The 14,897-nt window shown below is 38.4% G+C and overlaps 1 protein-coding gene across 2 annotated transcripts in view; it reads left to right on the top strand.

Annotated features, from left to right (window-relative positions):
* CCDC6 (coiled-coil domain containing 6) overlaps positions 1–14,897 on the top strand; it is a 51,894-nt gene that overhangs the window by 19,510 nt on the left and 17,487 nt on the right. For both annotated transcript variants that reach the window (XM_065843282.2, XM_065843283.2), the window contains exons 2-4: positions 3,619–3,768; positions 8,590–8,718; positions 13,853–13,956. In XM_065843282.2, the coding sequence (XP_065699354.1) occupies positions 3,619–3,768; positions 8,590–8,718; positions 13,853–13,956 (383 nt within the window). The remainder of the gene's footprint in view (positions 1–3,618; positions 3,769–8,589; positions 8,719–13,852; positions 13,957–14,897) is intronic.

Consider the following 14,897-nt stretch of genomic DNA (forward strand, 5'->3'; position numbering starts at 1 on the left):
AGAGTGAATTGCTGTTAGTGTTTTTGGATATTGAATGTGATATGGATGACAGAGGAAAAGCAAGAATTCTGTACCCTCATAGAAGACCTGCTGTCTCAGATTTCCATGCTCTGTTTCTCTGTTGTTGCTGATCATATCAGAACCTCTTTTCAAAAGCACATAATTAATAAAAAGGCAGATTGTCCATATGGAAACACAATGCATACACATCCAGAAAAATATTGCAGTGACAGAGTTTGTGCAGGAAATAGTATTAAAAACTGATTTTTAGTGACTGTTTTACAATATCCATTTGGTTATGGGCTAAATGAGTAACAGAAATCAAGATTTTAGGCAAAATTAAGGTAAACATGAATGATTATATTACTTAAAATAATTGAACTGTCTCCAAGTAATGAGTAACAAGATGAAGGGAAAGTTTCAGAATGAAATTATGTGGATTTAGAAGAAACGTTGCAGAGCAACTTAAACAGGTCTAAATTGTGGCCGTTCATTCTTAGTTTCCATGTGCCAGAGCTTTGCCTGTGTGGTGCACTTGTCTAAGAAGCTGATTCGGGAAACAAACATGGGAGAAGGAAGGGAAAGGGTTAGTTTTTGGGTGTCTCCTGCCTGTGCTGGCTGCAGGAGAACCCATGCAAGCACAAAGGAGGGGCATTGCTCTTTGGCCAGAAGCAGGCTGCGATCTTGGCAACCTGTGTTCACCTTGGCCTAAGCACCCATCATTAATGTAATGCCAGGATCTGGGTACCAAGTGCTGTGCAGGGTCAGTGCTGTAATAACGTGATTTTAAAGCTTTTGGTTGGTGCAAAGCATGAGCAGAACAAATCTGTGCAAGTTAGAGGTGAACAGAAATCAAAGTAGAAACATCCTGATTCTTTTCTAGTTGCTTTCTAATTTAAGTTTAGGTAGTTTTACTGTATTTTATTGCATCGTGGCTTAACCTCAGCTGGCAACTAGGACCATGCAGCCGCTTGCTCATCCCTATGTGGGACGGGAGAGAGAATCTCAAAGGGAAAAAATAACTTGTGGGTTGAGATCAGAACAGTTTAGTGGATCAGCAAAGGAAAATAATAATAATAGAAAATGCAAAACAAGTGAGGCACAATGCAGTTGTTTACCACCTTCAGCACTGATAGCCCATTCATTCCCAAGCAGCAGTATTTGCTCCCTGGCCAACTCTGGTTTGTACACTGAGCATTACATTATATGGTAAGGAATAACCTTTTGACCAGCTTGGGTCAGCTCGCCTGGCTTTGCTCCTTCCCAGCCTCTTGTGCACCTGGTAGAGCATGAGAAGCCAAAAAAAGTCCTTGACTACCCCACAACAACCAAAACATCAACGTATTATCAGCATTCTTCTCATAGTAAATCAAAAACAGAGTTATTAGAAAGAAAATTAACTCTATCCCAGCTGAAACCAGGACATACTGTCTGAATCTGTAGAAATCCTGTGTAGTGAAGGCAATGGATGAGTTGATTTTGGAACAGCATGCATGAATTTTAACGATTTGAGGACAAAGAACCCTTGCAATTTGACTTGTTTACTCTGTTGCAAAATGTCTCTGAAGACGTAACATGGTTAGTAGCTCTAAGTAAAGCCACAATTAGGAAGCAATAGATGATGTTATTGAGATCAGCTAGATTCCTTGAGTTTTAATTCTCTGAGATGTGAGCTGACAATTTGCTGTTTCTCCAGAACTCTGGAACAACTCTACATTGTCTTGATATGACAAGTCATAATACCGGTGCTGAGCATGCTGGAATAGCAGTTTGGTGCTGCACAAACATTAGAGAGGAGGTGCTGTGCAGGACATATGTTCCTAAGCTAATAAACTGTGCCAGACCTTTCTCCTCCTTCTATTTCCAGTTTTTATTTGTTTTTGCTTGGGTTTTTGTTGTTGTTGTGGGGGGTTTTTGTCATGTTGGGTTTGTGCTAGCTGTGCTGGTGACAGGGAGAAGGGAGCTGGTGGCAGATAGAGAACAGGAAAGGACCAAGAAAAGAATGCAATAGAGATGGAAGCAAGCAGGGATGAAGATGTGAATAAAAGGACTTGAGTACTCAACTGAGGAGTTTCCAAACCATTGCTTTGGATTTTATGATACTGGTGGTATCGTGAAGAAAATTCACGATTGTCCTACTGTTCCACCCAATTTAAAGGCATTTATTTTATTTAAGGAACTTCTTTTGTAGACAGGTTTAATTGTTTCTTGGGCTACTAGGGGATATATCATTCCAGTTAAAAGATCACTGATGTAATGAAATCTTTTGAGCATTTTTAAGTGTACAGTATGTATAAAGAGATGGTTATTTTGGCACATTTTGGGCAGAAGATTATGTAAGCTAAGCTTTCAGTAAAAATCTAGTTGTACTTCTGTTGCAGCTCTTCAACTTTTCTGTCCCAAATTTTACGGAAACAAGACCTACTGAATCTTTACCTATTGTAGGCTATATGCTGGTGTCATTTTATTAGAATTGGGGCAAATCACAAATCTGCAGTTCAAGTGATGGGGATTTTATTGCAGGGGATGAAAACACTCCTCAGCACTCCATTGTCTCATTTGTTAAAGCTGGTGGCTTGGGAATTCTGTATTTCTGCCATTCTGTTGTTCTGGACTTTGTTTGGACTGCGGGATTAATAGTTGGCTCTATCAGTTTGTAGCTGTGATCCTTCATTTGCCCATATGAAATAGCCTTTGTGGCCTTTCAGAGCAGGCTTGCAAAAGATAACTTCTGTGTTCCATTTTTCAAGTTCCTAGTCTGTCCATTAAAACAAACAAACATCTGAACTGCAGGGAATGACAGGCTGGGTTGCTGGGGAGCAGTGCCTGGGTGCTAGAGGGGACTGAAATGGGAATTGTCTTCTCCATTAATTCTTCATGGGGAAGATTTCCAGAGTAGCTCTGTCCTCTTGTGAAACTGGGAAATCCTCAGGGTAAAGCTACCTTGTGGCATTTTTTTAAAGTTGATGTTGAATGTAGTAAAGTAACCATTCTGAGAAGTAATATAAGTAGTATTCCTGGGCTGGTGACTGGGTAGAAATCCTCATGAGATGAACCGTGCTGCCTTGTGGCTTAGAAGCAAAGCATATCTGGGTGAAAGAATAAATGCACTATTTGACTCCTAGAAAGCAGGGCTGCAGTCTGAGAGGTCTGGAAAGCAGGCACAGTGCTGAATGCAGCAGTCCCAAAGTTCTGCTTCAGCTTGCAATGGGGAACATATAAAGAAAAGTTTGTTTTTAGAAACAGAGTAGGTAAAAATAGGTATCTGTGAATCAGTAGTGCTTTTATAAAGTTTAAATTTTTGGGGAGTTTATGCATCCAATCCCTAACATTCTGTGATTCTGTGTGATTCTGTGATGTGGTTGGGCGGTGGCCACTTTAAGGCATCAGTGTAGTTCCCTAAGTTGAGAGATTAGGAGCAAAAAAGGAAGAAAGGTGCTATAAGGTTAGAAAAGGGGATGCTAACAGCATGTAGATGAAACCTACTTTTCTCTGGGAGGATGGGCAAGATTAAACAAAACAACAGGTGGGGGGCATTTAAAGGGGAATGGAATAATTGCAGCTTTTGATGTGGAAACTTGCTCCCTTTTTTCTTAAAACTATGTCTTTACTTCACAGCAAGCAAGGGCAGAGCAGGAAGAGGAATTCATCAGTAATACTCTGTTTAAGAAGATCCAAGCTCTGCAGAAAGAAAAAGAAACGCTTGCAGTAAACTATGAAAAGGAAGAGGAATTTCTCACTAATGAGCTCTCAAGAAAGCTGATGCAGGTAATTGCCTTTACGGCTGAACTTTTTTGTTAACGTGAGTGCAGTAAGAGGGATGTGGTCAGGTTGTAGCTTTTGTAAAGCTAACACTTCATAGAAGCAAAGTACAAGAATTGTAGTGGGTAAGCTCTTAAAATTTTTTTTCTTCATTTTTCAAGTATTTACTACTCTGTGGCTGTGTCAAAATTACTGCCGTGTTATTCAGTTGAAAGCCACCTGGCAGAGGGACTTTTCTCGTAGGGCCTTTGTGGGTTTTTTTGCTTTGTCAGACCTTTGTTTGTCGCAATAGCAGGGGCTTATGCATCGCATTCAGTGTGGCATCTGGAATGAGCTCCCAGAGAGTTAAAACGTTTTAAATGCGAAAGCTTGTCTGCCAGAGCACGAGCTGCAGCGTTTCTCGCTAACAGCCTAACAAGAATTTCCCAGCTCAGCATGATGTACATTACTATTATAAAACACTGAGTTACATCAGGTTTTCGGTATTGTAAGAAATTAATTTTGAAACCTTTTACTATATGCCAGACTGATTCTAAACATACACGGTAGCACACAAAAGGAGGTGTTTTCACTTGAATAATACTGTCTTCCTGTTGCCAGGCTTTCTGGTGCCATACCTGTTTATAACTGTGTGACATTAACTTTTACTGCCTCTACGAGCCAAATAAATAAGTGTGTGCTTTTACAAGTTAATTTTCCTTTGTTTAGCATGATTTTTAATTGTCTAGGCTGAATGCTGCAGAGATAAAGGACCATATGCATCTCAAAAAAGGTTTTGGAGTAAACAAAAGCTTTTTATCTCACACGTTCCTGATGTACATAAGGTTTTTAATTTCTTATAAGCCTTATATATATTCACTATATTTTCCCTTGTACTTACTTTAATTACATTTTTGTCTGTTTGGCTAAGACTTTAGAAAGTCTGGAACCGTAGTTTTTTAGAGTCCTCGATCTTTAGTCATTCTAAAATGGTAGTAATATTTTGCAGAGTATCATTATAAGTGTTTTGATGCAGGATCTCTTCTTGTGGACATGGATGTGTCGAGTTATTGATTTGAATATTGAAGGAGTAAATATTCTGTGAAGCAAGGGTGCTCAAAACAGTAATTTTTAATATTGCTTGAACTTAGTCAATTATTCTTTAAATTGTGCAACAGTACTTTTCAAAATCAAATACAGATTTTATTCAATACCCTTATGTTTTTGCAAGTGCAGATTGGTCCAAGTATCTGCCCTTGAAAGTCAAATATTATGACATACCAAGATAACAGCATAATGTGTAGTCAGGCAGATTAAGTAATTGGGAGGCTATACTGAACTGTTTCTCCTGCAAGTCTGATTCTTGACAATTCTTTCAAAAATTATCAGTCTGTAAACATAAGCTATTACCCTTCCTGCTTCCCAAAATACGGTGCGTCAGCTCAAGATGTAAATGTGATTGTGCAGAATAAACGGAGTCAGCTCATCTATCAATTATTTGATGAATATCTGGACATAAAGAGGAGGCAAACTGCTGATACAAATTTGTTGATAAATAAGGCTTTCAGGATGCAGCAAAGGAGGAATTGGACAAATTTGAGGGCTGGAGTACTATACTAAAAATAGAGTGCTCAGTACAAGGGCACAGTCTGGGGGATAAATAAGGGTTGTTTTTTTAAGAGATAACTTCGTCCGTTAGCTCTGTTATTTCATGAAAAGACTTTTCACTGTCCCAGAATAAGCCAGTACAGTAACGAAGGTAAATGTGGTCCTACATTGTACCAGGAAACTTATTTCTGTAGAGAGAGAATGATATTACTGGAGTTGTGTAGGACTTAGCCGAACTAATGCACGCACTCTTTCTGCTGCTAAGCTTTGTATTTGATAGCCCCATTCTCACTGTAAAGTGTTAGCTGTGTGTCCTGCACCAAACCCATCTCTGATGTTACGTGGCTGAAAATGCCCCCAGTATCTCCCCTACAGTTTTCATGTGCAATTCAAGGTCTATAAGACATTGTCATCAAGGTGACACAATCTAACACACTTTTTCCTTCTCTTTAGCTGGCAGCTGTAGGTGCATCTGTAAACAGTTGTTAATAGAATTGCATGTAATTAAAACCAATTTGAAAATACTCTCTTCGCTAAGCAAAATAAACACTATCCACCGGTGTTTTACCAGTGGATATTTTCTCATTGTTAGCAGTCCTGGTTTTCAGCATTAACTGGTTTTTGTTTGGTTTTTTTGGTTTTGTGATCAAAGCCAATAAAAGTGAGAAATTATTTTGTGGAATTATGAGTGACAGATGCCATTAATATGTATTTTGTGGTGTGTTATTAGTATTTTTCTCCCACTTTTAATAATGAAGCCAAAAGGGTGAAGGAGAGTAGCACAATAAAGTAGATTCATCAGAATATCTGAGAGGGTTTTCATGTTACAAAAGTGTTTGTGGGTTTCTTTCTATTCACAGTCACTGTGCTTTCTAGTGTATTTATGTTACAATGAGAACAGAATACATTCTGGTAGCAGATCTCTCCTGGCTTCACTTAGTAGCATTCTGATCAGCTGGAATGGTCCTTTGGCTGCAGGATGGTCACACTCCCAAGGTAGGGTTTAGTAGATCCTACACAGCAGCTACATGTCTAACGAGTAAATCTTATCATTTGCCACATGATGGAAATTCCATCAAGCTTTAAAAGGAATGATTTGATGAGCAAGTTTATGTTATTGAAGCTCAGTTTGTTTTGAATTATACTGCAGTTGCATTTGCATGAAGCACACAAGAGCGAAAACCAGTCTTTGTTGTTAAGTTGGGTTTGAGGTGCCTCCATACGAGGTGGGATCTGCCCCAGCCACGTGCTTTCTGTAGCAGCATCTGCCCTTAAGCTGAGCATCTGACCATGTGCCTTTTCACACAGTTTAATTTGCTGACTAAATATAAACTGATTACAGCAACTGGCTTTGGTCTGAATTTTTTAGTTAGGTGAAAAAAATGTATCTGACTTCTTTTAGTGGAGCCAAATGAAGACTGATGGAAGGGCAGCAGGTACCTAGAGCTGGGTGCTGGTCTGCACACTCTCTGCTCCTTGGGCTCTTTGGCTTCAGTCTCAAACTGTAGCTGCTGCATAGGAGTGGGGAAGGAAAGGAGAGGGGCTTATGGAGTTGTATGACTAAATAATGTCCTTCTCATATTAAACCTGTTTTTTTCCAGCTAAGTACTCCAGTACTGAAGTAAGCAACTTCAAATTTTTGATTATCAAACAACACAAACAGTATTTTGAACAGTGCGAATATATGTTTTTCTTCTAAAGAAAACCTCGCTTTGCAGCCCCGCATGTTCTCACACAAGAAATGAAATGGCTTTATTTCCAACTAGACAGGTTAACACAATTTCTTAAGCATTTGATGCAGAGCTGCCATGGTAGTCTCAGTGCTTATCATGTTGGAGTCCAGGTGGCTTCCTCCAGTGCAAGGGAATTGCCATGAATGTCAGGGACTTTGGAAAATACACTGTAACTTAATAAGTGAAAGGAATAAATCTCATTTCTTTTTAACTACTATTCTGGTGTTTATTTTAATTTGTGAAAAATAAATATTGAATTTGATAAGCCCTGAAAACTCAGTTAAACTGCAAAACTTCTCTCATATGTATATTGCCAAGTAGTTAGGTTAGTGTCTGCGTAGCGCTCTCTCCACACAAGCCTTTCTGCTCTAAATTCTCTGCCAGGCTGCACTTCACAGACCATTTTGTCTCTAAATAATATCAAAAGGAACTGAATTAATGAACTAGCAATTCTAGCTCGTTTAAAATCAAAGTGTCTGTGGACATCCAGCAACCTTGACTTGTGTCCATGACTGTGAGGTGTGTCCCCGTTTCCTCAGACATTTAAACACAATGGTCTTAGGTATTGTTATGTGATAGCCAGGAGAACCGGCCTTGAAAATCAGCAGGTGGAAAAAAGTGCCTGCCATTTTCAATGGATGACCAGAGCATGGTGTAATTAGACCATTGTCTTCTGGTGACATTTGCTTTTCCCTAAGTCAAATTCACGTGTTTGTACCATGGTGCCAGTTTTATCCACAGGAAGACTTGGATTCCTGTCTCCGAGGGATTCCATTGTGATTTTGACTTTAATGTTAAAAGTGACGCTACTCCAAGCCATAGTGTATGTTAGAATGTGTGTGTGTGGGGGGGGGGGTGTTTCCATCTCCTCGAGAGCTTTGGTGTAAACTTTTTTTTTCATTGGAAATATTAATTGACAAATATTCCATTGAGTGTTGAGAAAATTTAGAATTTGAAATAACCAGTGTTTTTATGGCAACAAAATCTTTTGACTCTTGACAGCATAGCAATAGAAATAAGCTTTATTATTTTTTATTTACTATCTTGTTATGCAGCAATTTCACTGGTATGATTTCAGTCCTAATTTTAAGCTTTCAGCTGCCTGGGAAAGAAAATGCTAAGACCTGCAGTTTATACTTTGGGTGCTCTTGAGATTATGCACTTAGATTAAAATTAATGCTTTTGTGAACATTATTATGGATTTTTACTTTTGAAATGTCTATAATTTTTATATACCGTATGTAATGTATGTATTTTGACTAGACTTTATTAAATATTTGGAAATGTAGTTTACTTCCATCTGTTTTGTAAATGAAACAGTTTAAAATGTTGCTTTTTGAAGTGTTGTTGCATAGGTTGTGCATTTCAAAGTCTTTTGAGAAGAAATATCAGTAGATAATTTAACGTGCAGTGAGAATAAACGTGTAAATGAATGTGTAAAAGTTGCATAATGTTTCACACTTTTATTTGTGTGTTTAAAATGCTTCCATGTCTCCTAAATTTTTAGCTGCAGCATGAGAAAGCTGAACTGGAGCAGCATTTAGAGCAGGAACAGGAATTTCAAGTGAACAAACTGATGAAGAAGATTAAAAAACTGGAAAATGATACGATTTCGAAGCAGCTCACCCTGGAGCAGGTAACTCCATACTTTTTGAATTATATGACTGTAAAACTAGGGATTCTGAAAAACAAACAAACAAAAAAACACCAAAACCAACAAACCAACCAAAAAAACAACAACAAAACAACAATAAAACTTGTTTTGTATTAGATTTGACTTAATTTCTAAAGTATGTCAGAAACTGGGCAATACCAAGAAGATAGAAAAGTCAGTGTGACTTTCAAAGCAATAAATCATTAACATAATTTATTATATGAAACTTTGATATTTCTTTATGGCAATTATAACTTGTGGTAGCCTTACTACAGGCCTTCATGTCTGCTGGACAGCTGTGAGTTTTGCAAACACAACTTTTTTGTAAGTAATGCTTGTTGTCTCTGTTTATCAGCTTCCACTCCCACACTGCTAGTGAGAAAGACTCTTACTTCTGATAGCAGTTTAGTACAACCGTAGATCATATGTATGTAGTCTAGTTGTGCTTTAGGTCACCTTTTTGTGGCAGCTTGGATTGCACAGGGCTCGATGTCAGATGTCAGTTGTGTGCGTACTTCAGAAGGTTTGGGATTCCACTACATCCAACTCCTTTTCTCCCTAGACAGCTGTGAAGATTGCAGAGATAAAATACCACTTGTTTTGGCCATGTTTCCACTGCAAGTTTAGACATTGGGACTGCTCTTATGTCTAATTTTAGGCATGTGCATCAAGGCATCTTGGAGGCGTTAGTAGCAGTTGTTTTGACTTAAAAGGAAAACCGGTGAAACATGTAGTCTTGTTCAAGTCCAGTAATTTGTCTTTTGTAAATATAATACATTATTTCTGTGATTTTTTTTTTTTTCCTTCCTGTTCTCATCAAATGTGGAACTTTTTTCTTGCTGTTATTCTGAATTTCTGCAATCTTTTTATGACTCCCTGATTTCTGTTGTAATTGTGGATAAGTTAACTAGTGGCTATCTTAATGGTGTAATGAGCTTTCTTGATTCTTATGCTAACATTCTATAAGGAGAGGTCTATGGAATAAATTGAAAAATGAAAAGGTAGGAAGATGCAGTTGCCAGCAAACCCGTGAGCAGCATGAAAATTACCACGAGATTGAAATAACTCTCTTAGCCACAAGGTGGTGGTGGTGGCTGCTTAATCGAAATGCAAAGTGAGCTACCCATTAAGCTGGTTAAGTCTTTGAAATGTTAGCATGAACCACAGCTGAAATCTTAATGGTATTTATTTTTGTATCATTTTTCTGAACAGACAGACATGTGAAATTGTAAAATTTGAAACTTGTTGCTGCCTTTGAATATCAGTATTGGATTGTTCAGAAAGCTTGGATGCTCAAAGGTCTTTCAGATATCGGGCCTTGAGAACTTACTTTGTTTATGAAGGTGTTAAATTTGGCTGTAACTCTTACTTCAAAATTCCATGCACATTGATGTGTAATGCAAAATACCTTTGCTTTCTCTTACAGTAAGATATCGTAAAGTTGAGTTACTTTGAACTTCAGCATGCTTTCTTCTCTTAGACAAATTTTTTAAAAAGTATTGTACTAATTACCTAACTGAAGCAATAGCCTTCGGGGCATGTGCTGTACTGAGCAAGAAGCAACCAGACGTGGTGAGCAGAGCAGTGTTGCCTTTATCATGCTCTTAGGGAGTTACAGAAGAGAGATTGCCATAACGCTTCAGCATAACCTTCAGGAGGCCTCTTAAACAGGGCTTGGAAGGGTAATTCAACAATGCTTTGAACATCATCGAGGGCTGCATTACTAGATCTGTCTCTATAGTCCGTGAGCAGATAGTTACAACATTATGTTCACTAAACTATTACTTTGAAAATATGGAACATGAATTATGTGAGCTTTGTGTTCTTCCTCCTTTACTCTCTGTTCTGAGCTGCTTGTACCACAGGTGATCAGTGTGTAGCCAGTTTGTAGTGGTGATAGTTGTGTGGAACGTTAATTCTAAATAAAAAATTAAGTTGGATTTTAGGGTTCAAATATTACCTGACTTAATTTTCTTAAGTCAACTTGAAGTGGCAGAACATTCTTCTCTGAAGGCTGATGATGAAGAAATTTGAAATATGACTGTTCATTAATTGAATGCCTCAGTTAAAATGAGCAATAATGTTCTGTGTTATAGTTCAGTGGTTTGATGGGAAATAAATAGCTGTCAGTTTTGTTCTACAGAGGTCAAGTTTGTGCTACCCTTTATTTGCTTTTCTTTTTCATACACTGCAGTGAGAAACTTGAATTGATGCAGTTAAGAGATGAGAAATAAGAACTAAACTGCCAATAATCATCTCTTATGTCTACTTCTCTGAAAGGAGAACAATAAATGTATAAAATCTTCTGGAAAGATATTTTTTGGAGAGCAACAAAGAATTAAAGCTACAAAGGGGCGCAGATGAGAAGCAGAGAAGTGAAATTTGGGATAGTGGGCTTAGGCAGAGATCATATTCAACTGTCATGGATTTGGAAGAGTTCTGTTTCAGGAGGGAACAGTTGTGCTTGCTAGTAAATTAGCAAGAAGACTGAAGAAGGAGTAATCCAGGAATACATAGACAATGGATATTTTGGCTGCCTTTGAAGTAAAACAAGTGTATGTTTCAGAGATGAGAAGAAATGCTATTGGATGGTGAGGAAACTTAAAAGGAATTTCTTTCTTCCTCTGAAAGGAAGATTAAGGTCCAAAAAAGCAAGCAATACTTCCTTGTTTCCCTCTTGTGATGGCAAAAATTGAATTATGTTTGATTGGAGTGTAACTTTGAACCAATATAGAATGATGCTAGTATTGACAGAGCTGCCGGTCCTGCTTCTTTAAGTTCAGAATATTATTACATTCCTAACAAATTTATTGCCTGGAGTTAGACTACGTTTCAAAGTACACCTGAAACTACCTAGTCCAAAATAAATGTGCCTGTTCTCTGAATTCACTGCTGTGGTCAGGATGTTGCAGTTACTTCTCCTGTAGGTTCAGTTCAAGGTGTTCATCTCCCCAAAGCTTTAATATCCTGGCACTGGGAGGAACCGGGACAATACTCTAGATCAGGAAAGGAAGACAGTCATTTCCAGTGTGTTTATGTCTTGCGGAAAATGTGGAGTTTCAAATCTCTGTTTCACAACCGGGTTTCTTTAGTGTTTCATCAGAGCTTGTCTGTCAGCCTTCAGGGCACAACACAAGGCTCATTCTTACATTGTTGTTGATGATTTGACTTAGCCATTGTGCATGCTCACCCAGATGTAGATTTCTAATCCATGGACTCTGCTGCCTTGGTGATGGTTGATGTAATACTAAATGTAATCTTATATTTTTTAAAATCCAAGATTATAAATAATTTCTTCTGCCTTCAAGTTCTAGTGTGTTCTTCTTCTACTGTTAAATGAAATAGATTTCTTTTCACCAGTATGTTTTTGAGGGTTTGTTTGGTGCTAGATCGATAACACAGTTGTAAAAAGACTGTGTCGCAGCAGGTGAGCCTAGACCACACTGCACTGAAGTGATGCAAATACCGCCGCTGCAGAAGCGGTGGTCTGCAGTCAAACCTCTCTCATCGTGTGCAGAGCAGATCTGCATGTTGGTAATGTACAGGCACGGTGTGCAGATTCCCAAAATGTTTTGTGGCCTTTCTTGCCTCTGAGTCCAAGCTCCAGCCACTCTGGCTGATGTAGTGCGCCCCACGGCAGTGCGCCCCACGGCAGTGCGCCCCACGGCAGTGTGCCCCATGGCAATGCGCCCTGCAGCTCCCAGGGCTGAGCCCTCACCCTCCTGCCACTCTGGCTCCTGCTGGTGTGTGCAACAGATCTCAATTCTCATCCCCTGTGTGAAGCTGAAGCGTGTTGCTCCTGACTGCTCTTTTATTGAAGTGTAAGTTCCTTCGGCTGCTAATGCACATCTGGAAACTCAGACACAGAAAGATCTATTAAACAGTGTTTCTTTTTCTAGTTATGTTCCCTATTACTCATCAATATATGTCTGTTTTTACTTACAGTAACTAATTCCTCTAAGCTTTAAAGAAGGAAGTTGTACATTCTTTAAACTTGCACTGTTACCTGAAGTTTCTAAGTTTAAATTTTGTTTGGGTATCTCGATATTAATTAAGTGGTTAGCACAGAGCCCTTACAGATTTAGATACTGTAATAGTACTTCACTCAGTGATGCAGTAAACATGTGAGGAAATCGCTTAATCTGGTTTCAGTCTTACCATTTCGTAATTTGGGATTATTTGTCCTTCAGAGAAGTGGTGAGTGTTAACTAGAAGCTTGCCTGGGAAAAATACCTCCATGCTATTTTCTACCTATAAAGGTGTTGGTCTCTTGCTATGGGTTTCATTATTGCTCACTTCAGGAGTTCAGCTGCCAGTGTTACTGAATAAGATCAGCTCTGCCTCTTAGTATTCTAGTGTATTCTTATTAATATTTGCATTATATTTGTACTAAAATACTAATAATGGATTTATTCCTATGTGGTTCTACATTATATCTGCTTTTATTAGCTTATAGTAGAATCAATGATGTTTGTTCACACAGTAAGTGAATGGCAATAATGTCTAATTAAGCATTTGCTTTTATAAAGCCTTTGTTAAGATAGAGATACATTTGTTTCTGCTAGTAAGTGTTGATACAGTAACACTTAAAGGAGTTCACGTATTTTTTCTTTACTGTTTTTGTTATGCTTCTCCTTTATCTAACACAAGGCAAACACGGCTTCTCTTCCATTTCTAGCTTACTTAACTGTGATTATTCCACTTAAAAAGTCTAAAATTTTTCAAAATAATAAATGTTGGTGTAGTGGACAGTAAATTCAGTTTGAACTTCAGAGACAGGAAAGGAAAGGAGGTGCCTTTGAACAGGCTTCTCATGTCATCAGTGACCCCATGTCCAGGTTTCAAGCTCTTCCTTATTGGCCGGAGACAAGAAGTTCTGTGAGAAAAGCTTCTGTTAAGGAGATGACAGCTGTGCAACTCCTGAATCTCTTCATTTGCCAGGGGCTCTGTGACCGTTGTTCTGTGCCTGATTTTTTTTGTCTCTTCTTCACCATCTCCTCACTGTTGTAGAGCGTTGTGTAAAACAGTGGTGTCAGAGCAATGATCTTTCCTAACGACAGTTCCTTGCAAAAAATATACTTCCGTTGTTTTCATTGATCCTTTTTTTCCTCTCCAGCTAAGACGTGAGAAGATTGACCTTGAAAATACTTTGGAACAAGAGCAAGAAGCACTAGTAAATCGTCTCTGGAAGAGGATGGATAAGCTTGAAGCAGAAAAACGGTTTGTCTTGTTGCAGTGTGTTTGTTGCTGTGGGAGAGGTAATCATTTAATACATAATGTTCTGGATTAAATATGTTCACCTCTGTCCCATAAGAGTTGTTCAGTCTATGAAAACCTGGAAATTAAAGCAGTTGTAAAGCTCCTTGTTTACATGATGCCACATCTTTGGTTGCTTAATGCAGCTGAAATTAAATAATATAAGAAATGACCTGGGAAAACTCGGAGGAATTTGCTGAGTTTTTTCACTGCTGATAGACTCTTTCTAAAGCTTCTGGTTTGGGGTCAGCTTTATATCCACAGCCCAGAGAAAATAACATGGTATTTTAGTGTATTTGTTACATGAGAAGCTGTTGGGTTTTCCTTATCTGCTCGAAGAAAACGTCAGCTTTTTCTCAGTGGCATACACTCACGTCATTGAGACTTCCCACTGCTTACTCAATAGATGTGATTACAGTGAGACTTTATATTCTTGGGAAAACTGGGATTAAAAATATGTGTTAAAGCAACCCTCTCTTTAATGTCGTGTTGTAACAAATCTGGTTTGGAGAGAGTAGGGAAGGAGAGATGATTAATACCTTATTTTCTTCTGCATGTTTAAGGACAGTTATATTAGGGCAACTCTGAATTTTGATGCTTCAGAAAACATGTGAGCCTGGGCGAGCTGCAGGTTTTGTAGATTGATTTTACAGAGCCCTGCTGTGTGGAATCGCTCTGAAGAGCTACATGCGATATTCAGCAGTGGTAAATCCATACCGGATTTCCAGGCTGAAAAACACTTAATATGTTAACTCCAAAAATCAGAAGTTAGAACATTTATTATCTACCATACGCTTATTTCATTATAAAATAAGTTAATTGCTCCTGAATTTACAAGCAGTTATTTGAGATATTTGAAACCTTGACTATATGGAATACCTTTTCGTTTGGAGAATTGAAAAAAA

This window comes from Patagioenas fasciata, chromosome 8, assembly GCF_037038585.1.
Source record: "Patagioenas fasciata isolate bPatFas1 chromosome 8, bPatFas1.hap1, whole genome shotgun sequence".
NCBI classification, from domain to species: Eukaryota; Metazoa; Chordata; class Aves; order Columbiformes; family Columbidae; genus Patagioenas; species Patagioenas fasciata.